This window comes from Aquarana catesbeiana, linkage group LG07 (assembly GCF_042186555.1).
Source record: "Aquarana catesbeiana isolate 2022-GZ linkage group LG07, ASM4218655v1, whole genome shotgun sequence".
Lineage (NCBI taxonomy): Eukaryota > Metazoa > Chordata > Amphibia > Anura > Ranidae > Aquarana > Aquarana catesbeiana.
The window spans coordinates 157,836,364-157,862,171 of NC_133330.1; the positions used below are offsets into that span (position 1 = coordinate 157,836,364).

General features: G+C 42.6%; 1 protein-coding gene across 5 annotated transcripts in view; it reads right to left on the reverse strand.

Moving 5' to 3' along the window:
* Positions 1–25,808, reverse strand: part of LOC141103311 (myomegalin-like) — a 716,510-nt gene that overhangs the window by 364,414 nt on the left and 326,288 nt on the right. For 3 of the 5 annotated variants that reach the window (XM_073592764.1, XM_073592765.1, XM_073592768.1), the window contains 5 exons: positions 24,043–24,137; positions 22,952–23,068; positions 9,623–9,766; positions 8,007–8,294; positions 3,371–3,483 (listed from right to left, as the gene is read on the reverse strand). In XM_073592764.1, the coding sequence (XP_073448865.1) occupies positions 3,371–3,483; positions 8,007–8,294; positions 9,623–9,766; positions 22,952–23,068; positions 24,043–24,137 (757 nt within the window). The remainder of the gene's footprint in view (positions 1–3,370; positions 3,484–8,006; positions 8,295–9,622; positions 9,767–22,951; positions 23,069–24,042; positions 24,138–25,808) is intronic. The other 2 variants (XM_073592766.1, XM_073592767.1) reach the window with 2 other exon arrangements.

Genomic DNA, 25,808 nt, shown 5'->3' on the forward strand with positions numbered 1-25,808 from the left:
GATTAAGGACTCCTCTTTCATCGCACACAGTGGACTTGTGTTGCCACGGCCATTTGTATAGTGACTTTATTGCAATAATATGGCGTTAGATATATTATTTAAGAGCATATGTTTACAGAGGCTCTTCCACTTCATTGATATGTAAATAAACCAGTTGGATAGGATTTGGAGCTGAGACAGGAAGTTGGTGGGAGGGGCTTGGGGAGGGTTTTGAAAGAAACATGTGTTTGGGCAAGAGATGTGTTTGGAAGGACAATGAGGAAAGACACGGCTACCAGAAGCTGGAGAGCTTTGGAGAACTTTTGAGTTGGACTGAGCAAGGAACTATGAAGGACATTACATCCTGACCCCTAAGTTGAGTAACTGTTTAGTTTACTTAATGCGTACATATTGTACATGCTTATATTTGTAGGCATATACAGTGGGGACGGAAAGTATTCAGACCCCCTTAAATTTTTCATTCTTTGTTATATTGCAGTCATTTGCTAAAATCATTTAAGTTCATTTTTTTCTTCATTAATGTACACACAGCACCCCATATTGACAGAAAAACAGAGAATTGTTGACATTTTTGCAGATTTATTAAAAAAGAAAAACTGAAATATCACATGGTCCTAAGTATTCAGACCCTTTGCTGTGACATTCGTATATTTAACTCAGGTGCTGTCCATTTCTTCTGATCATCCTTGAGATGGTTCTACATCTTCATTTGAGTCCAGGTGTGTTTGATTATACTGATTGGACTTGATTAGGAAAGCCACACACCTGTCTATATAAGACCTTACAGCTCACAGTGCATGTCAGAGCAAATGAAAATCATGAGGTCAAAGGAACTGCCTGAAGAGCTCAGAGACGGAATTGTGGCAAGGCACAGATCTGGCCAAGGTTACAAAAACTTTTTTGCTGCACTTAAGGTTCCTAAGAGCACAGTGGCCTCCATAATCCTTAAATGGAAGACGTTTGGGACGACCAGAACCCTTCCTAGAGCTGGCCGTCCAGCCAAAATGAGCTATTGGGGAGAAGAGCCATGGTGAGAGAGGTAAAGAAGAACCCAAAGATCACTGTGGCTGAGCTCCAGAGATGCAGTCAGGAGATGGGAGAAAGTTGTAGAAAGTCAACCATCACTGCAGCCCTCCATCAGTCGGGGCTTTATGGCAGAGTGGCCCAACGGAAGCCTCTCTTCAGTGCAAGACACATCAAAGCCCGCATGGAGTTTGCTAAAAAACACCTGAAGGACTCCAAGATGGTGAGAAATAAGATTCTCTGGTCTGATGAGACCAAGATAGAACTTTTTGGCCTTAATTCTAAGCGGTATATGTGGAAAAAACCAGGCACTGCTCATCACCTGTCCAGTACAGTCCCAACAGTGAAGCATGGTGGTGGCAGCATCATGCTGTGGGGGTGTTTTTCAGCTGCAGGGACAGGACGACTGGTTGCAATCGAGGGAAAGATGAATGTGGCCAAGTACAGGGATATCCTGGACGAAAACCTTCTCCAGAGTGCTCAGGACCTCAGACTGGGCCAAAAGTTTACCATCCAACAAGACAATGACCCTAAGCACACAGCTGCAATAACGAAGGAGTGGCTTCACAACAACTCCGTGACTGTTCTTGAATGGCCCAGCCAGAGCTCTGACTTAAACCCAATTGAGCATCTCTGGAGAGACCTAAAAATGGCTGTCTACCAACGTTTACCATCCAACCTGACAGAACTGGAGAGGATCTGCAAGGAGGAATTGCAGAGGATTCCACAAATCCAGGTGTGAAAAACTTGTTGCATCTCTCCCAAAGGGACTCATGGCTGTATTAGATCAAAAGGGTGCTTCTACTAAATACTGAGCAAAGGGTCTGAATACTTAGGAACATGTAATATTTCAGTTTTTCTTTTTTTAATAAATCTGCAAAAATGTCAACAATTCTGTGTTTTTCTGTCAATATGGGGTGCTGTGTGTACATTAATGAGGAAAAAAAAATGAACTTAAATGATTTTAGCAAATGGCTGCAATATAACAAAGCGTTAAAAATTTAAGGGGGTCTGAATACTTTCTGTCCCCACTGTATTTTGTAAGCTATGAATTGTGTTGTATTGTGTATCCTACAGTTTGTATGTGCAGCTTTCCTGTTTAGTAAAGCATTGATACAGAAGTCTAAGCTTCCTTGGTTTTACCGCAAGAACCTGTAATAGATAGACGCAAAGCATAACAATGTCACATTATATAAAAACATTTTTTTTGTTTAAAAAAAATCTTTTTTTTGTAACTTTATAGCGCGACTTTTGTTGGCGTTTAATAATTCTTAGTGACTGTGTTTTGTATCTCACTGTAGAGTTGCAGCTGTCACATTTGTCATTATTGTTAACTATGCATTATTAGCGCAGTTTCTTTACTTTTTGTGTTTTATATCAATGTAACAAGTACTTGTGAGGTGTCTGAAGGAAGGCAAAAAGCAAAAAAAAAAAAAAACCTTGGGTACCTTGTTAATTTTGCCAACATTCATACTAACATCCTCACCTTGGACAGACAGCTTATTTCTTGGATTAAAATGCTACATTAAGGTTTAGCAATAGTAAATTAGCTTTTTGGTTGAAAGAAAAGCATACAGCTGTTACTATTGCTAAAGAATTCCAGAAAGTTTAATCTCTTTACTGCAAGAACTCCCTAAATTGATGGTAATCTTCCACACAAAATGTAAATTTCCAAATCTTTATGCTGGCCTTGGATATAATTAGGCATGTTAATTAAAGTGGTTGTAAACCTCCGTCATGAAATCTGAGCAAAGCACATATAGTATATCTGCAGTGTTTACTCATCTCTCTCCAAAGCTCGAAGTTTCGTTTCTCTCTGGTGCTTCGTTCCTCTGTCACCATGAGTCACTTCTAAGACGTTTTCCCAACACATGAGATACATTTGGGAGGGGGAGAGAGCCTTAGCAGGCAGCTTGTCTATTCAGAACACAGTTCTTCTGCTGTGTGGAGGGGGGGGGTGCCTTTTCTGCAATCAGCTCTCACACACTGTACCTGCAGCCTCTCTGTCCCCTCCCCTCTGCTCCTGACAGATGAAGAAAGATTTTAACACTTTTCTGCCCTTTTTAAAGGGTGTAGGCAAGAGAAGATTGCAGATAAATGAGTAAAATCTATGTAGGAGGATTTGTTTAATCTCTGTGTATCATCTAAGGCTGTTCACTTTACTGAGTGTATGTGAGGGTTTACATCCACTTTAGGTTGTTTCTGAGGTGTTTTCCTTTTTTGCAACCAAACATACTGGTTTTCGAATCATTAATTGCGTGTAACATTTTCCATTCTTATTTTTAGCTGTTTGCAATGTATGAAACTGTCCCCAATAATCTACATGCAGCTTTAGAAATGCACTTACCTGTCGCAATCTGTGTGACATTTAATTAAGCAGCTGTAAATCTGCTTCTCGGTTTGCAGTACCTCACTTAGTCTAGTTTTGTTTGTGGTCAGTTCTTCAAATAACTTGAAGAGCTGTGAAGAACAAAGAAATATAATGGACGAAACATCAAATACAAAGTAAATCCACAATGCCCTAAACCAAAACTCCATTTTCAAACATTACATTTTTTTAAAGACTAAGCTTAGTCATACATTTTCTTTACAATCAGCACAAGGGACAGTTCTTGCTATCAATGCAGTGTTCCTTGTGCTAATGGCTTCTGCTTTAGCTGAAATCCAATGTCCTCTGAACTCCCTCCTCCCCTGGCAGCCATAATATTCTTGTGCTGTGGGGGTTAAAAGAGATCACAGGCACTCATTAAGAGTGCCGACTATGCCCGCCCTTTCCGAACCCTTCTTCATGTAAAAAGTTTTAGGAATCCAAGATATCTGGTTGTTTAGGGGATGTGCCATCACTCTACATTATATTAGTCAGTAAATGAGAAAATTTGAACAGCACAGGACTCCTCCTCATGGGGTTTTGAAATATGCTGTGTTTCGACAGTTCCTCCCAAAATGCAAACTGACCAATTGGCCAAGAAGGGAGGGCAGACCAAGGTGGAAGCTGGGATTTAGGAGTGGCTATACAGTGCCTTGAAAAAGTTTTTTCTTTTTTTTTTTTTTTTGTGATAGACCAACATAAAGTGGAAATAATTGTGAAGTAGAAGGAAAATGATAAATGGGTTTCAAATTATTCAGCCCCCCTGAGTCAATACTTTGTAGAACCACCTTTCGCTGCAATTACAGCTGCAAGTCTTTTTTGGGTATGTCTCTACCAGCTTGGCACATCTAGAGCTCTGTCAGATTGGATGGAGAGCATCTGCGAACAGCCATTTTCAAGTCTTGCCACAGATTCTCAATTGGATTTAGGTCTGGACTTTGACTGGGACATTCTAACACATGAATATGCTTTGATCTAAACCATTCCATTGTAGCTCTGGATGTATGTTTAGGGTTGTTGTCCTGCTGGAAGGTGAATCTCCACCCCAGTCTCAAGTCTTTTGCAGACTCTAACAGGTTTTCTTCTAAGTTTGCCCTGTATTTGGCTCCATCCACCTTCGCATCAACTCTACCAGCTTCCCTGTCCCTGCTGAAGAAAAGAATCCCCACAACATGATGCTGCCACCACCATGTTTCACGGTGGGGATGGTGTGGTGATGTACAATGTTAGTTTTCCACAACACATAGTGTTTTGATTTTAGGACAAAAAGTTAAATTTTGGTCTTATCTGACCAGAGCACGTTCTTCCATATGTTTGCTGTGCCCCCCACATGGCTTCTTGCAAACTGCAAACGGGACTTCTTATGGCTTTCTTTCAACAATGGCTTTCTTCTTTCCACTCTTCCATACAGGCCAGAATTGTGGAGTGCAAGACTAATAGTTGTCCTGTGGACAGATTCTCCCACTGTGGGGAGCTGTGGAACTCTGCAGCTCCTCCAGAGTTACCATGGGCCTCTTTGGCTGCTTCTCTGATTAATGCTCTCCTTGCCCGGTCTGTCAGTTAAGGTGGACGGACATGTCTTGGTAGGTTTGCAGTTGTGCCATACTCTTTCCATTTTCAGATGATGAATTGAACAGTGCTCTGTGAGATCTTCAAAGCTTGGGATATTTTTGTATAACTGCTGGATAGGCATTTGTTATTTAGTTTTGCTTTTCATGCATTCTCATGTTTATTGTTTCATTCACTGTAAATAAATCTCACTTTAAAGATATACATGGTCTGGTCCCAGTTTGTTGGTGTAGCTACATTTATCTGGATATTCCTTTTGTTGATAATTCTTGCAGGGTCTCACTAACGAGAAACTGTTGGGAAGCATTTTCACAGCACATGCTTTAGTTAATGACGGCATATTCTCACTTAGTGAAAAAGAGCCTTTGGTTTGGGTCTGTTCTGAATTGTTATTTTCGTTTAGCTCCCAGGGCCATCATGTTTTCACTCCTCCTTTTACTACTTTTTAGGCTGGATTTTTGGGATCCTATTATGAAACACGTCAAGATAGGACGCACGGTGCACTATGCAGAGCTCTAGGTGGAACGCACGCCAAAATACCTGAGCGTTTTTCATGTTTTTATGTGCTGATACAGATGCCTGTATAGAAGGTGTTTGCAAAGTTTATTTTCTGTATGCTGAACCTGCCTGAAGGCTTTTAATAAAAAGTCAAGACTCTTTTACGCTATGTGGAGCCCGTTTTCTGTTTTTTCTGACTGCCACGAGATTCATCTGTGGAGTTACGGAATGCTGTAAGGAGGGCACGATTGTAGACGGTTGGTGGATTTCCTGGTCACGGAGGCCGCTTAAGCCTATTTGACTCCTCTTGTTATATGACACTGAGAGTCAACTACATTTGGTATTTCACGTTTTGTGTTTTTTCATTTTTGTGGGTTATGTAAAATTATTTATTTACGGAATTTGATGCTACACATTAACAGCAAGTGCTGTTTGTTCACGGGAATATGTTTTTTGTGAATCACCATCAATTATCAATCACTAAATTTGAAACAGCTGCTGCAACATCACATGATTAGTTACAAAGAGTTTTATTAAGAGTTAAGAGTTTTATTAATATTCATATCAACATTACTGCTTGACATTTTGATGGGTACATCGTAAATAAACATAATAGAAAAAACATGTTTAAAAAAAAAAAATGAAAAAAGAAAAGAAAAATCCATAAAAGTAATTAGAAATGCTCAGGTCCCAGGAATTCCAAAATAGGCCATACGTAACATCTAAGAGGGAAAAATCGCATTCTGTGATTTCATTATTCCAAGAGACATTACTTAAAATATAGAACCAAAGCGTCCACTTATCAAGTGGGGTATTGCCCATTACTAAACAGATATTCGAGAAATATATATTAACTGCTTGCCGACCAGCCGCCGCAGTTTTACTGCGGCAGAATGGCACGGCTGGGCAAAACGACCTTTTGGCCACTAGGGGCGAGCGCGCGCCGCCAAAGGCAAGCGCTCCCACAGCGTGTGCCTGGAGCCGATGCGAGTGCCCAGTGGGTGCGATGACCGCCGGGCACCCGCAATCGCTCGTGACAGTGCGAGAACCGGGATCTGTGTGTGTAAACACACAAATCCCGGTTCTTTCAGGGCAGTAGAAACAGATTGTGTGTTCATACTAAGTATGAACACCGATCTCTCTCTGCTCCTAGACAGTCCCACCCCCCCCTACAGTTGGAACACACCTAGGGAACACAGTTAACCCCTTGATTGCCCTCTAGTGTTAACCCCTTCCCTGCCAGTGACATTTATACAGTAATCAGTGCATTTTTATAGCACTGATTGCTGTATAATTGTCAATGGTCCCAAAAATGTGTCAAAAATGTCCAATATGTCCACCGCAATATCGCAGTCCCGATAAAAATCGCAGATCGCCGCCACTAATAGTAAAAAAATAATAATAATAAAAATGCCATAAATCTATCCCCTATTTTGTAGACACTATAACGTTTATGCAAACCAATCAATAAACGCTTATTGTGATTTTTTACCAAAAATATGTAGAAGGATACATATCGGCCTAAACTGAGGACATTTTTTTTTTTTTTTAAATGTGGGATATTTATTATAGCAAAAAGTAAAAGATATTGGGGGTTATTTACGAAAGGCAAATCCACTTTGCACTACAAGTGCAAACTACAAGTGCAAAGTGCACTTGAAATTGCACTGAAAGTACACTTGGAAGTGCAGTTGCTGTAAATCTGAGGGGTAGATCTGAAATGAGGGGAAGCTCTGCTGATTTTATCATCCAATCATGTGCAAGCTAAAATGCTGTTTTTTATTTTCCTTGCATGTTCCCTTCAGATCTACAGCAACTCCACTTCCAAGTGCACTTTCAGTGCAATTTCAAGTGCACTTTGCACTTGTAGTGCAAAGTGGATTTGGCTTTCGTAAATAACCCCCATTGTGTTTTTTTAAAAATTGTCGCTCTTCTTTTGTTTATAGCGCAAAAAATAAAAACCACAGAGGTGATCAAATACCACCAAAAGAAAGCTCTATTTGTGGGAAAATTTTGTGGGAAAACGTCAATTTTGTTTTTGCTACAGCGTCGCATGACCGCGCAATTGTCAGTTAAAGCGTCACAGTGCCGTATCGCAAAAAATGGCCTGGTCATTGAGCAGCCAAATCTTCCGGGGCTGAAATGGTCAACGAGAGCATAACTGTGAACAGTACTAGGTAGCTAGCCATGTAATCATCTCATCCAGGCCTACGCCTGGTGGCCTGATGGATTTAAAGGTAAGAATGAGAAATAAGACTAAAGAAAGAGAGAATAAGGAAGAAGCAGGGTCTAAGATTAGAAAAGGAGAGAGAAATAAAAAGAGAGGGGGTCCTCGCGATGGGGAACAGGAGAACATTAAACCCGGAGAAGAGGGGTGTCAAATCTAGAAGGTTTAGTATAATCAACCCAGGGCTGCCAAATCCGAAGGAATTTATCAAGGGTGTCTGAGGATAGCAGTCAATTTTTCATTAAATATTATATTGTCCATGAGATTTTTAACCGCCTTGAAACTAAGTACTGGTGTCTTCCATGCCCTTGCTATTGTTACCTTGGTTGCAGTAAAGAGTTGCAGCGCCAGCTGGCGTTCTGGACGAAGCAATTCTGTAATCGGATTACAGAGAAGAGCCTCATAGGGATCTCTTTTGATGTTAGTATGGAGTATATTGCGAAGAAGGGAATAGACTCTGACCCACAATCTGCACACCTTCGGGCAAGTCCACCAAATGTGTGCCATAGTGCCCTCCTGAGAACACCCTCGAGTAAGCTGGAATGAGATGAGCCAACCTAGCCCCAGCTCCGCTTCCCACTGGAGGTGATAAAACCGTAGCGGTGTTTTCTAGAGGAAATAATAGAGGAATAAATCAATTATATCAAACTCTAAGTGTGGGGTCGAGCCCTACAGAAACTTTCAAAGGGGGTCAAGGTGTAAGGGGTAGGCCAAGATTTTATAAACCTCTAGAGAAAATGTCGAAGCTGTAGGTAGCTAAAGTGTTCTCGTAGGGGGATCTCATGGGTAGAATGTAGAGCTTCAAATGAGACTATTCTAGTGGGGTGAACAAGGAGTGAATGTCCGTAAAACCATTTGCCGTCCACCAGGAGAATTGCTGAGGGTTATCACACCCCGATGGGAACAATGGGCAGTGAAGGATTTGGAGTAAGCGAAGATTAGGGGAAATCAGACCCACAGAGTATTTAATCGAATCCCATAGACGAAGAGAATGAGCCAAGCACGGCATTTGATATTTTTCGTGGAGATGGGATAATGGGGCTATATTCACAGCTGTATAAGGGCTTCTTATGTTCTAAGGATTGTCATGACTTTATAGCCATACAAATAACTCAGTCACCTTGATACTATCATTATGGAATGTTTTATGGAAGATGTTGATTGTCACAGAATATGATGGGAAGTTGTTGCAGCTCAGACTCTATTCTAATCCCATGTTGGCATTAAGTTTTGGACAGATATTAATCATTGGAGCGACATGGGTGACAGATTGTGTCAAAGGCCTTTATCTATATTTAAGGATGGTTGCTCCAGTCTGATATAGATGGCTTTTTTTCACACCTCTTTCCTTTTCCCTAAACTGTACAAAGACGGGAAAGTCCTAACCTGCACAGTTTGCCCTCCAATGCTGGGCATTTTATTTGTTGAAAATAGTTTTTGCATTTCTCACAGTACTGGACTGCATATACCAAGGTAATTTGCTTGTGACTGGGTGAAAATATACATTCTTCGGATGTATACTTTTCTGGGTCAGCCACATACAAGATGACTAAAATAGTTTGTGTCCTGCTTCTCTTCTCTATTTGATGGTCCTATGTTTTTGCTTGACCTTGTGGATATTTTATTAAAAGCCCACTATGTTTGCTGCTATCCTCTCAGCCCAGTATTGTAGTATGAAAAATCAGATACTGGTCTATGTGGGTAGGTTTCTTACAGACTTCATTACCCTTTAAGGTATCTAACCCTTTCCTATGCCACCCAAAAAAAAGCTTTGGCTTTAGTTTAATGGAACACATTATATATTGTGAAAAAGACAGGCCACAGCATCAAAGTTTACCTCCAAATGTGCAACCTTGATTTTAAGGTGGAGAACCCTATTGTGCCTAGCACAACATTTTAGCAATGGAAGTGATATTAAATAAATAGGTTGAACTTACTGAAGACACTTTTTGAGTGTTTCTAAGTTTCTCATGATTGGTACAATACATGGAAGCCATTTTCTCTTTAGGACTCAAAATGTGCTGATTGAAAAGCTCTACAACTGGTTTGTCCCCTCGATCAGCCAAGTTCATTTGAAGGTCCTTTGAACAAAAAAGTATTTAGAAATAATAGGAATTAAAATCAGTAAAAAACAAAACAAAAAGAAAAAAACATATGACCCATCATCCATGTATTACTAATTTTTACCCCTATCGAACCAGAACAGTTTTTTGTTTCAGTAATGTGCTGCTTTTACAAAATCTAAAGTCTGTCCGAACACATGCCACATTTATATAAAACTATGAAAATGCAATTCTTTTGAATTTTTTCCCTAATGCTGCTTTTAACTAATTAATACAACCCCAGAAATGTACTGAAAATATAATTGCTTAGTTCTTTATATACAGCAGAGCTATAAAATCCACAAACAAAGGTTTATCCTTTGATGAGTATTTGTTTATTTCAATGTTACTTTGCAATGCAAACAGATACAAAGAATCTGTATAAATAATTACAGAACCATTCACATAAAATTTAGATTGGTATCTTGAGCAAAAGAGCAGGTATCCCTGCATGTTACAATTTGTAAATAATTTTTCTCTACTTCCTGAGTTTACATTCCAGTGCTCTATGCTAGCACACCCCACATCACAAGTGCCCTCGCACAGACATTATTTGCAGAGGAAAAGAGGGTTTGTGCCCTGCCAGGTATGGTACTGAATGATTATTACTGAGTTCATTAGGTCTAACGATGGTCCTTACAGGACTACAATTTCTAGACACCCTGCAAATACTTAAGACCCCTTTCACACTGGGGCGTTTTCAGGCGCTTTTGGGCTAAAATTAGCACCTGTAAAGCACCTGAAAAACACCTCCCCTGCATTCCCAGTGTAAAAGCCAGAATGCTTTCATACTGGACGTTAAAAAATGTCCTGCAAGCAGCATGTTTGGGGCGGTGAAGGAGCAATGTATATACCGCTCCTGTCTATTGAAATGAATTGGCATCGCTGCCAAAGCTCCTGCAAAGCGCCTCGGCAGCGTCGCTACACGGGCGCATTTAACCCTTTATTTGGGTAAAAATGCTTTCTTGCTTAAAAGCGTCCCGCTAGTGGCCAAATAGCGCCACTAAAATGACGGTAAAGCGCCGCTAAAACTAGTGACGTTTTACCGTCAATTCCCGCCCCCCCCAGTGTGAAAGGGGTATAAAAAAAAAGCTGTCACACCAACTGCTATCACCTGAAGTGCCATTAAAAACAGTTCAGTTCAGATGGTGTGGTGGGAACCATTACTTATATGGATTTTGGAGAAACAATACAGAAAAAAAATAATGTTCTGGGGAGGTAGAGAGCCATTTACTGGAACAGTACTCCACTGCATTCCTAAAACTGAAGGCTTTAAAGCATACCTTCAGTCATTTTTAAAATTTTGCATCTACTAAATCTTCTGCGCTTGATGTTTTAACTTTGGATAATAAAACATTTTTTTTCTGCCAGTAACTACCTTATACAGGCCACTTTCTGTTTCTTGTCTGGTAAGAAGCCTAGGCTTTTGACATCATGCACAGCTATCTCTCTAACTATCATGAGAGTTTGCCAGGAAGAGAGGGGGGGTGAGTCATAAAAGGACCAATGAAAGCTGCAGGGCTGCGGAGCTGGAAGTGTGCCTCTGTGTGTCTGTGTAAATCCAGGAAGTGAACAGGCAGCAGCTACAGCTGCCCACAGTTAAAATGGCTGCAGCCAGACTTAGTGGAGGGAGATTTCTGCAGCATATTGGGCAAGTACAGAATCACAGTATACAGTGGGGAAGGAAAGTATTCAGACCCCCTTAAATTTTTCACTCTTCGTTATATTGCAGCCATTTGCTAAAATCATTTAGGTTCATTTTTTTCCTCATTAACCACTTGACAACTGGGCACTTAAACCCCCTTCCTAACCAGACCAATTTTCAGCTTTCGGTGCTCTCACATTTTGAATGAAGATTACTCAGTCATGCAACACTGTACCCATATGAAATTTTTGTCTTTTTTTCACAAAGAGCTTTCTTTTGGTGGTATTTAATCACCGTTGGGTTTTTTATTTTTTGCGCTATAAAAGAAAAAAGACTGAAAATACGGTAAAAAAATGAAATTTTCTTTATTTCTGTTATAAAATTTAGCAAATTAGTAATTTTTCTTCGTAAATTTTGGCCACAATTTATACTGCTACATATCTTTGGTAAAAATAAGTACAAATTGGTGTATATTAATTGGTCTTTGTGAAAGTTATAGAGTCCAAAAGCTATGGTGCCAATATCTGAAAATTGATCACACCTTAATCACTGACGGCTTATCTAATTCCTTGAGACCCTAACATGCCAGAAAAGTACAAATACCCCCCAAATGACCCCTTTTTGGAAAGAAGACATTCCAATGTATTTAGAAAGATGCATGGTGAGTTTTTTGAAGTTGTCATTTTTTCCCACAATTCTTTGCAAAATCAAGATTTTTTTTTCACAAAATTGTCATATTAGCAGGTTATTTCTCACACACCGCATTTGCATACCACAAATTACACCCCAAAACACATTCTGCTATTACTCCTGAGTATGGCGATACCACATATGTGAGACTTTTACACAGTGTGGCCACATACAGAGGCCCAACATGCAGGGAGCACCTCCAGGCGTTCTGGAGCACCCAGGCCAATTCCGACATTTCTCTCCTACATGTAAAAATCATCATTTATTTGCTAGAAAATTACATAGAACCCCAAAACATTATATATGTTTTTTTTTTAGCAAAGACCCTAGAGAATACAATGGCGGTTGTTGCAACTTTTTATCTCGCACGGTATTTGCGCAGCAATTTTTTGAACGCTTTTTTTGGGAAAAAAAAAAAGGTTTGGTCTTTAAAAAAAAAAACAGTAAAGTTGGCCCAATGTTTTTGCATAATGTGAAGGATGAAGTTACGCCGAGTAAATAGATAAATAGAAAAAAGATCTTGCGAGCCACAACAGACCAATGCCTATAAAATAGAAATGATAATGGTAACCAGCTGCAGACGCAGATCACGTTTCATAACCGTGCAATAGTGAAATAAATAAATAAATGCGTTGCGCTAGAAAAGAAAAAAAAAAATATGCATCCAATGTGTATAATTCAAAGGCAAAGATATATGTGACACATTCATATATCTAAAAAAAACCCCCAAATAAATAAAGTGATAAGCAATAAACTCATAAGTGACAATCCGTGATAAAAATTAAAGTTATGTACCGGTAACGTCTTTTCCAGTAGTCTTTCAGGACAGCCACCATGAGAGATAGTCTCCTCCTCTTCCTCTAGGAAACACTGCACCAGCCCATAAATTCTTACTTCCCCCTGCCAGACCTCAGTATATTCCAAGATTACCTCCGGTCAGCTGGGGAGACACAAGAACACATTAATAACATACTATTCCATATCATTATCATGCTGCGTTCTGGTCTTTTATAAGACACCCCAAAATTTCGGGTGGGTAACTAGGGCTGTCCTGAAAGACTACTGGAAAAGACGTTACCGGTACGTAACTTTAATTTTCCCCTTTCGTCTTTCAGGACAGCCACCATGAGAGGATGAACGAGCACTTACCAGTTAGGGTGGGACTACAGCTTGCAACACCTTTCGCCCAAAGGCTTGCTCACTAGCCGACACCAGGTTCACTCTGTAGTGCTTAACGAAAGTGGAATAGCTGGACCATGTTGCAGCCCTGCATATCTGCTCTGGTGTTGCTCCAGCCTTCTCTGCCTGAGAAGCTGCCATAGCTCTAGTAGAGTGTGCCCTTATACCCATTGGGATTTCTTTCCCTGCTAATGTATAGGCCTGGCCAATGGCTACTCTGAGCCATCTGGCAATAGTGCGTCGAGACGCTTTGCATCCTTTTCTGGCCCCAGAAAACAAAATAAATAAAGAGTCTGACTTTCTAAACCTCTTGGTCAGCTCTAGGTACTGAAGGATACATCTCCTTACGTCCAACGAATGAAATTTTAATTCCCTTTCCCCCGAGGGGTTGGGACAAAATGAGGGTAGAACTACCTCCTGACTTCTGTGAAAACCAGAAGCAACCTTAATTAAAAATGCTGGATCAGTCTTGAAGATGATCCGATCTGGAAAAATAATGCAAAAAGGAGGTCTAACAGATAAGGCCTCAATCTCGCTGACTCTCCTGGCAGTTGTCACTGCTACCAAAAAAACTGTTTTTAACGTAAGATCCTTTAGTTGACATTCCTCTAAAGGTTCAAAGGGGGTTCCCGTCAGGCCCTGTAAAACTAAAGATAGGTCCCACCTGGGAAAGGGAGGGCCCTGAACCGGTCTTTGTCTAGACAGAGCCTTAAAGAATCTGACCACCCAAGGGTTGGTGGCCAGATGCTTTTCTAAATAAGCACTGAGTGCTGACACCTGACCTTTAAGGGTACTTATGGATAAACCCCTATCTGCCCCGCACTGAAGGAATTCCAACACCGTTGTGGGACTGTGTACCGCAAAGGAGCCTTCCGCACACCATTCATTGAAACGTACCCAGACCTTTTTATAAATCTGGCGTGTTTCCTTCTTCCTGCTGTTGAGGAGGGTGGAGATTAATTTCTCAGAAAACCCCCTAGCTCTTAGCATACCCTCCTCAGTAGCCAGGCCGCTAACTGCCATTGGTGAACCTGTGGACAGAGGACTGGGCCCTGTGAGAGGAGATCCTCTCGAGGTGGCAGGAATAAGGGAGGTTCGACCGCTAGTTGCTTGAGTACTGAGAACCAAGCCCTCTTTGGCCAATGTGGTGCTACTAGAATCAGGGACGTGTTTTCCATCTGGAACTTCCTGAGAACTGCCGGTAATAATGCTGGGGGCGGGAAGGCATAGCAGATTCTGAAATGCCAGTTCTGGATCAATGCGTCGACCCCTCGCGCTCCCTCCCCTCTGTTTAGGGAGAAAAAACAAGGGGCTTTCGCGTTGCTTCTTGACGCGAACAGATCCACTTCTGGAGGACCCCATTTCTCTGAAATAAGATTGAAAACCTCCTGGTTGAGGATCCAATCGCCCTCTCTCAGTTTGGTTCGGCTGAGAAAATCTGCTATCACATTCTTTTCTCCTCTCAGGAAGACTGCTGAGAGTGAGAGAGTGTGAATCTCGGCCCAGTTCAGAATGTCTGATGCTAAGGCCGACAGGACTCCGCTTCTCGTGCCGCCCTGTTTGTTTACATAGGCCACGGCGGACGAGTTGTCCGACCGCACCTGAACATGGTGGCCCCGTAGCTCCCCCTTGAAGAACCTGAGTGCTAGCCCGATTGCCCTCAGCTCCTTCCAATTGGACGACCTTCTTAGTTCGTCGCCCTCCCAGGTGCCCTGTGCTAAAAGGGAACCCAGATGCGCCCCCCAACCCTTGCCGCTTGCGTCTGTGGTTACCACCTGAGAAACTGGGATGAACCACAGACGACCCTGCGACAAGTTTGAGACCCTCCTCCACCACCAGAGGGATCTCTTTACTTGGGGTGGAACCTGTACCAAGGTGTCCAGATCTTTCTGACTGTGATCCCACACCCTTAAGACAAAGGACTGTAAGGGACGAAAGTGCAGACCTGCCCATTGCACTGCTGGGAGGGTAGCGGTTAATAGTCCCAGGACCGACATCAGAACTCTTATGGAGACCTGACTGCTGCACTGGAGAACAGCCACTGCCCTGTCCAGTTTTTTGTACTTTTTCTGCTGGAAGAAACACTCTCAGTAGCGTTGAGTCCAACAGATAGCCTAAGTACGTGATGCGCTGAGAGGGAATCAAACTGGATTTCTCCAAGTTCATTAGCCACCCTAGACCTGTAAGAACTCTCTTTGTTAGTTCTAGATCTCTGACTAACTGCAGTGGACACGGTGCAAAGAGGAGCAGGTCGTCCAGGTATGCTATCACTGATATTCCCTGGAGTCGAAGAAAGGCCATCACCTCCGCCAAGACCATGGTGAAAATGCGGGGCGAGGAGGATAGCCCGAAAGGCAGCGCCTGAAACTGTAGATGTACCGTTGTTCCACCTACATTTACCGCTAGCCGAAGAAACCTCTGCGAGGCTTCTGTAATAGGAACGTGTAGATACGCGTCCCTTAGGTCCAGAGATACCATAAAGCAGTTGCGGGGCAACAGGGCTCTGACTGTGAAAATTGTTTCCATACGGAATCTCCTGTACGTCACTGACCTGTTCAGGGGCTTTAAATTCAGAATCAGTCTGAATTTCCCTGTGGGTTTCTTCACTACGAAGATGTGTGAAAAGAAACCCTCTCCCTACTCGGTCTTTGGAACTCTGAGAACCACATTTTGATCTACCAGATCTCTTAATGCTTCCAACAGAGCCTCGGCTTTTGCCGTACACCTGGGTAGGTGCGTGACAAGAAATCTCCGTGGAGGAGGATTTGTGAATTCGATATGGTACCCCCTTCTTATAATCCCTAGGATAAAGCGATTGGGGGATATCGCTTCCCACTGTGGGAGAAAGGCCCCCAGTCTTCCCCCCACCCTGGTTGGGGAGTCATTGGTTTTTACGGGGCTGTTCAGGAGGGCGAAAAATCGCCCCTCCCCTGCCCTTCTTCTGACCCCAGAATTTCTTTTGCCCTTCCGGCTTTGGAATTTCTTTACGCTTTTGCGGACGAAACCCCTTCTTTGTCTGTGTAGGGGTTTTCCGCTTAACTGGGAAGGATTTCTTCCTGTCTGCTGTGCGGTCCAAGACGGTCTCTAACCCTGGGCCGAAGAGAAGGTCTCCTGTTAACGGTATGCCGCACAACTTGGCCTTAGAGGCGCTATCGCCCGGCCAAGTTTTTAGCCAGAGGGCTCTCCTGGCCGAATTGGCCAGAGCCGCTGATCTGGCCGACATACGGACTGATTCTGCTGAGGCATCAGCTATGTAGGCGATACCCCGCAGAATCGTAGGGAAAGAAGATAGAATGGTTTCTTTTGCCGTTCCAGCTTCAATATGCTCCTGAATCTTAGAGAGCCAGTGCTCCAGATTGCGAGCCACTACTGTGACAGCCAACTCAGGTTTTAAATTACCAATTGTTGAATCCCAAGTCTTTTTGAGAAGAGAATCTATTCTCTTATCCATGACATCCACCAGGGCCCCCATGTCCTCAAAAGCCAGGTCTGTGTGTCTGGAAACCTGGGAGAAGGCAGCATCTAACTTGGGACTTTTATTCCAGATAGATGTAGGATCATCCGAGAATGGAAATCTCCTTTTTAAGGATCTAGAAAAAAAGGGTTTCCTTTCGGGATCCTGCCACTCCTTTTTAATAGTTTCAACCAGTACCTCATGTACTGGAAAAACTTTCCTCCTTTGTTCCCCTAAACCCTTGTACATTTGGTCATGAAGGGTCAGGGGTTTCCTGTCTTCCTGAATACCGAGGGTTGTATAAATAGCCCCTAAGAGGTCCTCTACCTCTTCCAGGGATAATTTATATCTGGAGGATTTCCTGGACTCCCCGTCCAGGTCCTCTCCCTCTGAACCATCCTGGGAATCGGAGGAGGAACTGTCTGGTTGTCTTTGTTCCACTCCGGAGGGCCCTGGAGCTTCCACTGCCCTAACTGAAGTTGCAGGTTGGGCAGGAGCAGAGCCCTGAGCCTGAGGCGAGGTTGTATCCTGGGGGACTGGACTAAAGGGAGGCTGAAACCTTTCAAATAAGGCTTTAAATGAAGAGAAGGTGGACGAAAGCTCCTTAACCGAGGCTGCAAGTCCTGACTCCTGTTCAGAGTCCCTCTCCTTAACAAGGGAGTCTATGCACTCCCTACACAAGACCTTTGTCCATGTTTCCCCTAAAGTGTCCCTGCAAGAGGCACACCTCTTCTTAGAGCTATGTGCAGACCTAGACTTCTCTGTAGCTTTCTGAAATACATGAAAAGAAAAAAACAAGGATACAACCCTGGGAGTGCACAAGACCCTCCTTAATATGTGGGGATCTGAGCCTCCCTCCCCTGACCACCCAGGGTGTCTGCCCCCCCATGACAGGAACTATACATGGAGGGACAATCCTAGATAAAGAGTACTCTTCCCCAGGGCACTCTTACCTTAGGAAGGCTGGAGGTAGTGTCCGTTGGCTGAGCATCTGCTTCCGACATGACTTGCAGGTGGTTGCTACTACCGAGTCCCACGCTGCCTGTGCGCATCCCAGACTCGTCTCCAGCCTGTGCCTGGCTTCCCTATCAGCGCCGCGACCCGGAACCGGAAGTCGTGGGTCAAAGGCAAGCACTCGCCCTTCCGCCGGAAATGACGTCGCCCGTCGTCCGGCCCGCCTAGTTCCAAAAAAAAAAAGAAAAAAAAGAGAGCGGTCTGTATGGAATACAGGGAAGGTGAACGCTTGCCTGCTGCAGCCCTGTAGCTGCGCTAGGGAGTCCCCCCAACCTGAAGCCGCACTCGGCTAGGAAGTGGTGGCAATAGAACGAGGGGTAAGTCCCCCCTATGCCCTAGGAAACCCCTGCTCCCATTACAGGCTCCAAAAAATATAAACAGCCGCAGTCACCCTGACTGAATGGCCTGGTTCCTTGCACAGTGTCTCCCCACCGGAGGAAACACTAATACTGAGGTCTGGAAGGGGGAAGTAAGAATTTATGGGCTGGCGCAGTGTTTCCTAGAGGAAGAGGAGGAGACTATCTCTCATGGTGGCTGTCCTGAAAGACGAAAGGGGAAAAATTAATTATTAAAGTGCAATGTGCATATATAATATCGCTGAGACCAAAGTGCATACATAGAATGTAGAAGTGCACAATACTTCTGCATATACATCAAAAGATATTACCAGGTGTCGAACACACGTAGGGGAGGGGCCAGGACGGAGCTGACAGCATGGAGTTGGATCGAGGAGAGGACCATACCATACCACACGCCATACCGGTAGTTTTTATCATTTGAAAGCCTGAAATAGAGCAGTGCACTTACGCACCTGTGGAATGTGAGTACCCCGATGTGGGGAGTGTGTTTTTTAAATAAATCCTTACGTTATCACACTATTGAGTATTTCTTATTTATGGCTTGGAGCGGTACTGACTGAACCAGCTGGAGATCGGTGCCTGCACATCATTATAGAGCCCAGGGGTGGCTCCAAAGCGTGTTTGGACGCAGTTAGCAACTGTGTCACACGCTCTGAGGTGAGCGCATAAGCTTTTGGGGGGTCACTGGAGTGCACCGGAGCATGGTTTTACAGCAACACATATTGGATGAGCATGCTGGATGACACCACTGATGGACACTGTTTTATATATTTGATAATTTACACTCATCACATATGAACTTTCATTAATATCTTTTGATGTATATGCAGAAGTATTGTGCATTTCTACATTCTATATATGCACTTTGGTCTCAGCGATATTATATATTCACATTGCACTTTAATAATTAATTTTTTATCACGGATTGTCACGTGAGTGAGTTTATGAGTTTATTGCTTATCACTTTATTTATTTGTTTTTTTTGAGATATATGAATTTGTCACATATATCTTTGCATTTAAATTATACACTTTGGATGCATATTTATTTTTTTTCTTTTCTAGCGCAACGCATTTATTTGCCGAGTAAATAGATACCTAACATGTCACCCTTCAAAATTGCACACGCTTGTGGAATGGCGCCAAACTTCGCTACTTAAAAATCCCCATAGGCAGCGCTTTAAAATTTTTTACTGGTTACATGTTTTGAGTTACAGAGGAGGTCTAGGGTCAAAATTATTGCTCTCGTTCTAACGTTCGCACCGATACCTCACATGTGTGGTTTGAACACCGTTTTCATATGTGGGCGGGACTTACGTGTGCATTCGCTTCTGCATGCGAGCACACGGACAGGGGCGCTTTAAAAAATTTTTTTTTCTTTTTATTGTTCATTTTCCTTTATTTATTTTAGTTTGACACTTTTTTCCAAAAAAAAAAAATTTTTTATTTTTTTTATCACTTTTATTCCTAGTACAAGGAATGTAAACATCCCTTGTACTAGGAATATGGCATGACAGGTCCTCTATACAGTGAGATATGGGGTCAATAAGACCCCACATCTCACCTCTAGGCTGGGAAGCCTTAAATAATAATAAAAAAAAACGATCCTGGCTTCGATCGTAGCAGGGAGACGGTAGAAGCACCGGAGGGTGGCAGGAAGGGGGGGACGTCCCCTCTCGCCTCCCATAAGAACGATCAAGCAGTGGAACAGCCGCTATGATCGTTCTTATGGTGTAGGGAATTGTCGGCTGAAAAAGCTGATATCTGAATGATGCCTGTAGCTGCAGGCATCATTCAGATATCCCCGCACAAATTCAAGGACGTCATATGACGGCGGGCGGGAAGTGGTTAAACACATTTTTTTTTTAACACAAAGTTGTCCATTTATACAATATTTCGAACGCATAGCATGTACATACCAAAAGTGACACCCCAAAATAGATTCTCCTACTTCTCCTGAGTACGGTGATACCACATGTGTGAGACTTCCACAGCCTGGCCACATACAGAGGCCGAGTACAGCCGAGTATGGCCGAGTACGGCCGAGTATGGCCGGGTATGGCAGCGCATGGCTGGGTATGGCTGGGTATTGCAGGGTATCGCCGAGTATGACTGGGTATGGCTGGGTATTGCAGAGTATGGCTGGGTATTGCAGAGTATGACTGGGTATGACTGGGTATGACTAGGTATGGCTGGGTATTGCAGAGTATTGCGGAGTATTGCAGGGTATTGCGGAGTATTGCAGGGTATTGCAGCGTATTGCGGGGTATTGCAGAGCATTGCGGGGTATTGCAGAGTATTGCAGGGTGTTGCAGAGTATTGTGGGGTATTGCAGAGTATTGTGAGGTATTGCAGAGTATTGCAGGGTAGTGCTGGGTATTGCAGAGTATTGTGGGGTATTGCAGAGTATTGCGAGGTATTGCAGAGTATTGCGGGGTATTGCAGGGTAGTGCAGAGTATTGCAGAGTATTGTGGGGTATTGCAGAGTATTGCGGGGTATTGCAGGGTATTGCGGGGTATTGCAGAGTATTGCGGGGTACTGCAGAGTATTGCGGGGTATTTCAGAGTATTGTGGGGTATTGCAGTGTATTGTAGGGTATTGCAGAGTATTGCGGGGTATTGCAGAGTAGTGCAGGGTAGTGCTGGGTATTGCAGGGCATTAGAGTATGGAGGGATGGCTGAGCATGGATGGATGGATGGATGTGACTGTATTTGTCACTGAGCAGCGCTGTGGGCACTACAGATGCAGCCCACAGCAGTGCTGCCATCCGATCCCTCCTCCTCTCCACCGATCGGTACAGAGAGGGGAGGGAGGAACCGACGCCATGACATGACGCCGGTTTGTTAACATGTGATCGCTCCGTCATTTGACGGAGCGATCACATGGTAAACGGCCGCGATCAGCGGCTGGTTACCGTGGTCATGGATGTTCGCGGGTGCGCACCCCAGGGGGCACGTGAGAGCAGGATTCTGGGAGGACGTCCATGGACGCCCACCCAGAATAAGCCGACCACGCTGTAGCCCGGGCTATGGCCTGGTCGGCATGTGGTTAATGTACACACAGCACCCCATATTGACAGAAAAACACAGAATTGTTGACATTTTTGCACATTTATTAAAAAAGAAAAACTGAAATTTAACATGGTCCTAAGTATTCAGTGAAACTCATATATTTAACTATATATTTAACATATATTTAACCATTTCTTCTGATCATCCTTGAGATGGTTCTACACCTTCATTTGAGTCCAGCTGTGTTTGATTATACTGATTGGACTTGATTAGGAAAGCCACACACCTGTCTATATAAGACCTTACAGCTCACAGTGCCTGTCAGAGCAAATGAGAATCATGAGGTCAAAGGAACTGCCTAAAGAGCTCAGAGACAGAATTGTGGCAAGGCACAGATCTGGCCAAGGTTACAAAAAAAATTTCTGCTGCACTTAAGGTTCCTAAGAGCACAGTGGCCTCCATAATCCTTAAATGGAAGACGTTTGGGATGACCAGAACCCTTCCTAGAGCTGGCCGTCCGGCCAAACTGAGCGGGGAGAAGAGCCTTGGTGAGAGAGGCAAAGAAGAACCTAAAGATCACTGTGGCTGAGCTCCAGAGATGCAGTCGGGAGATGGGAGAAAGTTGTAGAAAGTCAACCATCACTGCAGCCCTCCACCAGTCGGGGCTTTATGGCAGAGTGGCCCGACGGAAGCCTCTCCTCAGTGCAAGGCACATGAAAGCCCGCATGGAGTTTTCGAAAAAAAAAACACCTGAAGGACTCCAAGATGGTGAGAAATAAGATTCTCTGGTCTGATGAGACCAAGATACAACTTTTTGGCCTTAATTCTAAGCAGTATGTGTGGAGAAAACCAGGCACTGCTCATCACCTGTCCAATACAATCCCAACAGTGAAGCATGGTGGTGGCAGCATCATGCTGTGGGGGTGTTTTTCAGCTGCAGGGACAGGACGACTGGTTGCAATCGAGGGAAAGATGAACGCGGCCAAGTACAGGGATATCCTGGGTGAAAACCTTCTCCAGAGTGCTCAGGACCTCAGACTGGGCCGAAGGTTTACCTTCCAACAAGACAATGACCCTAAGCACACAGCTAAAATAACGAAGGAGTGGCTTCACACTGTTCTTGAATGGCCCAGCCAGAGCCCTGACTTAAACCTAATTGAGTATCTCTGGAAAGACCTAAAAATGGCTGTCCACCAATGTTTACCATCCAACCTGAAAGAACTGGAGAGGATCTGCAAAGAGGAATGGCAGAGGATCCCCAAATCCAGGTGTGAAAAACTTGTTGCATCTTTCCCCAAAAGACTCATGGCTGTTTTAGATCAAAGGGGTGCTTCTACTAAATACCGAGCAAAGGGTCTGAATACTTAGGGCCATGTGATATTTCAGTTTTTTTTTTTTTTTTATAAATCTGCAAAAATGTCAACAATTCTGTGTTTTTCTGTCAATATGGGGTGCTGTTTGTACATTAATGAGGGAAAAAAATGAACTTAAATGATTTTAGCAAATGGCTGCAATATAACAAAGAGTGAAACATTTAAGGGGGTCTGAATATTTTGCGTCCCCACTGTATATAAAATAATATGCAAAGTGGTTGGAGGGAAGCTACAGAAAGGCAAAGATGTTTTTATTACAAATTATGTAAGCAGACTGAAGATCCTCTTTAATGTATCATTGCTATCATCAAAAATCTATGAACACCCACTTTACCGATCAAAAGCCATCTTTGTTATTCATTTTAGATAAGAATTTTAAATGCTATTCTGAAAATTTTGGATATCAAAGAATGAAAACTTAACATTCTGTACAAATTACCTTAATTAAGTCTTCTTTTATCTGAATGTTTCTAGTGCAAGTATCTATATCAGCTGCCTGATCCCGCAATTGTTCGTTTTGTTTCATGATGATAGATTGAAGAGCAGAAACTTCCAGCTGTTTAAATAAGATTTTTGTTTTAATTTTATTGTAACTTCAACCAAAATAACACAGTAAACTATTTCAGACTTAATGAAACATCACAATTTAAAGATGATAGCATTTTAAGTTGACAGAGTGACAATTTCCAAGACATCAGTCTTTCTGCCTTTCTGGAAAAATAAAAAGGGAAATGTTTGCATGTTACTGTTCAGAAGCAGAAAGAAAATAAAGAAATTAGGATAAAGAAATAAAAAGGGTGTTGGATGAAGGAAGAAAAGGTGGGAGAAGAACAAAAGAACATGGACTGCAAACTTGGCATTACATAGTGACATGGATAATTCCATGGATAACATAATGGATTCTTGTGAAAACTGCAGAATGGGGGCCTCAAAATCAAGAAATTGATAGTAGGCTGATACAAGTACAAGTTCCAAATTTTATTAAGAAACAAAAAGTAAACGTGTAAGATTGCAATATGACTGGGGGAAATGTATGGAGCAAGTGAAATCTACATTGTAATTTAGATCCTATTGATCAGGTGTCTCCAAACATTCTAAGCAAAGGGCCAGTTTACTGTCTGTCAGGCTTTAGGGGGGCCGGACTGTGGCCAGTAGGAGTAGAAAATGCCCTAGCATCAGTGCCCCATCATTGGCTTAGTGGAAGGAATAGTGCCCCTATGTTGATATCAATTAGAAGAGTAGTGCACCATTTATGGTGTCAGTAGAGGCAATGGTGCTCCATCATTGGTGTCAGTTGATGGAATAGTGCCCTAAGGGCCAGATAAAGCACCAAAGGCCACATCCAGCCCCCGGAACACAGTTTTGAGACCATTGCTATAGATGATACATGTTGATTGTTCCCTTGAAATAAGATTTAGCATATAGCAGCCATCATTCCATGATCCAGGAATCAATGTGATGATTTTTTTAATTCAGCAAAATGTTTAGCAAGAACCAGGTTTATAGGAAAAAGTAATATAACTGAAATACCTGATACTCTCTCATTTTTCTTAACACAATTCTTAAGTCTTCTTGGGCTCTAACAAGATCTGTCCTCAAGCTTTCTGTTAGTTCTGTTTCATTCTCTTTTAAAAAGAAAACATATCCATCAGGGAATCAAGTATTTTAAAATAAAATATCTGAATGATATACAGATAACAAATATGACATGCTTTACTTGAACAACCAAAACAAAAAACTTTTATTAGTGACTAAAATTCCACTGCACTTTTAAAATAAAGCACTATGGGGGTTATTTACTAAAGGCAAATCCACTTTGCACTACAAGTATAAACTACAAGTGCAAAGTGCACTTGAAATTGCACTGAAAGTGCAGTCGCTGTAGATCCAAGGAGGACATGCAAGGAAAATAAAAACCAGCATTTTAGCTTGTACATGATTGGATAATAAAATCAGCAGAGCTTCCCCTCATTTAAGATCTACCCCTCAGATTTACAGCGACTGCACTTCCAAGTGCACTTTCAGTGCAATTTCAATGCACTTTGCACTTGTAGTTTGCACTTGTAGTGCAAATGGATTTGCCTTTCGTAAATAACCCCCTATATTTCTAGATGTGTGCATTTTAAATTGGTCTCATTTTCTACCTCTATTAGCGATCTATCTCTTGCTCTATGTCTGGATTTATTATCAAAGAAGGGGTGAAATTAAGGAGCCACACCACTGCTAAGAGGTCCAGATACAACCATATTCCATTGAAGGTCAGGGGTACAATTCAAGAAATAACCAAAGCTTTTCGGGGGTCTAAGTGCCCTCTTCATCTGAGCTTCACTGGCAACAACGTGAACAAACCAGTAGTGAACTGGACCTTCAATGGTATTTGTTCCAGTGTGTGTTGAAAGCACAGGCCTAATCAGACCTTTTATTATAGTCTAGTCTCTTGAGGAAACTTTTTGCAACCCTAAACATTTTCATATCTCTCTATCACTGAATGGTAAAGTGCTAGTTCTTCTCACTTCCATACCACAGCATGTTTGCTACATAAGTTTTTTTAGTGGAAAAGTGCATTACAAATAACTTTATATCTAGTTTCACACATCATGGGCAGACAGTGCTTTCACAATGACCCCAGCCTCATTGCACACTTCTGCCTATAGGAGATTCTCTCTGGCCTAGCCTGCCCCCACTATTGTTGACCATGAGCAAAAGCTGTCCATCTCTCCGTAGTCTAACCACTATACTATTGATATCTGTGATGCCAGCAGCTAAATATCAACACTAAACTTACAGATATTTCATACAGGATTACTTTTGCATATCTTAGATCTTAGTCTAGATATAAACTATAAACTACGATTCTATGAAATTCATTCATAGCTTTAATAAAGTTGAACACATCTGCCATAGCACCAAGTCAAAATAATAGGGGGTGGCTTCCTGAGATGCACTGAAGAAGGTAGAGAGATGGAAGCACAATATTCTGGTTAAAATGAAAGGGGAAACCCACCTTAGCAATAAAGAAGGCTTTAGGCTGCCAGGGAACTTGTCTCTGTGAAGGAAGTTCTTTACGCAACAAAGCTGCTAACTCAGAAACATGTCTTGCAGAGATGATGGCAGGAAGAAATTCCAGGTGTGGCACTGCCCCACCTATCCACCTCATCCAATCACAGAACGCTTTGCATTCAATGAGAAAATGCAAAGCATTCTCGGAATGGTGCCCATGTCGAGCGACCACCCTTCTGTGTTCAAAATGCAGCAGGGGAGCTGCTCACGATGGGACCCAGGAACTAGTGGGGATT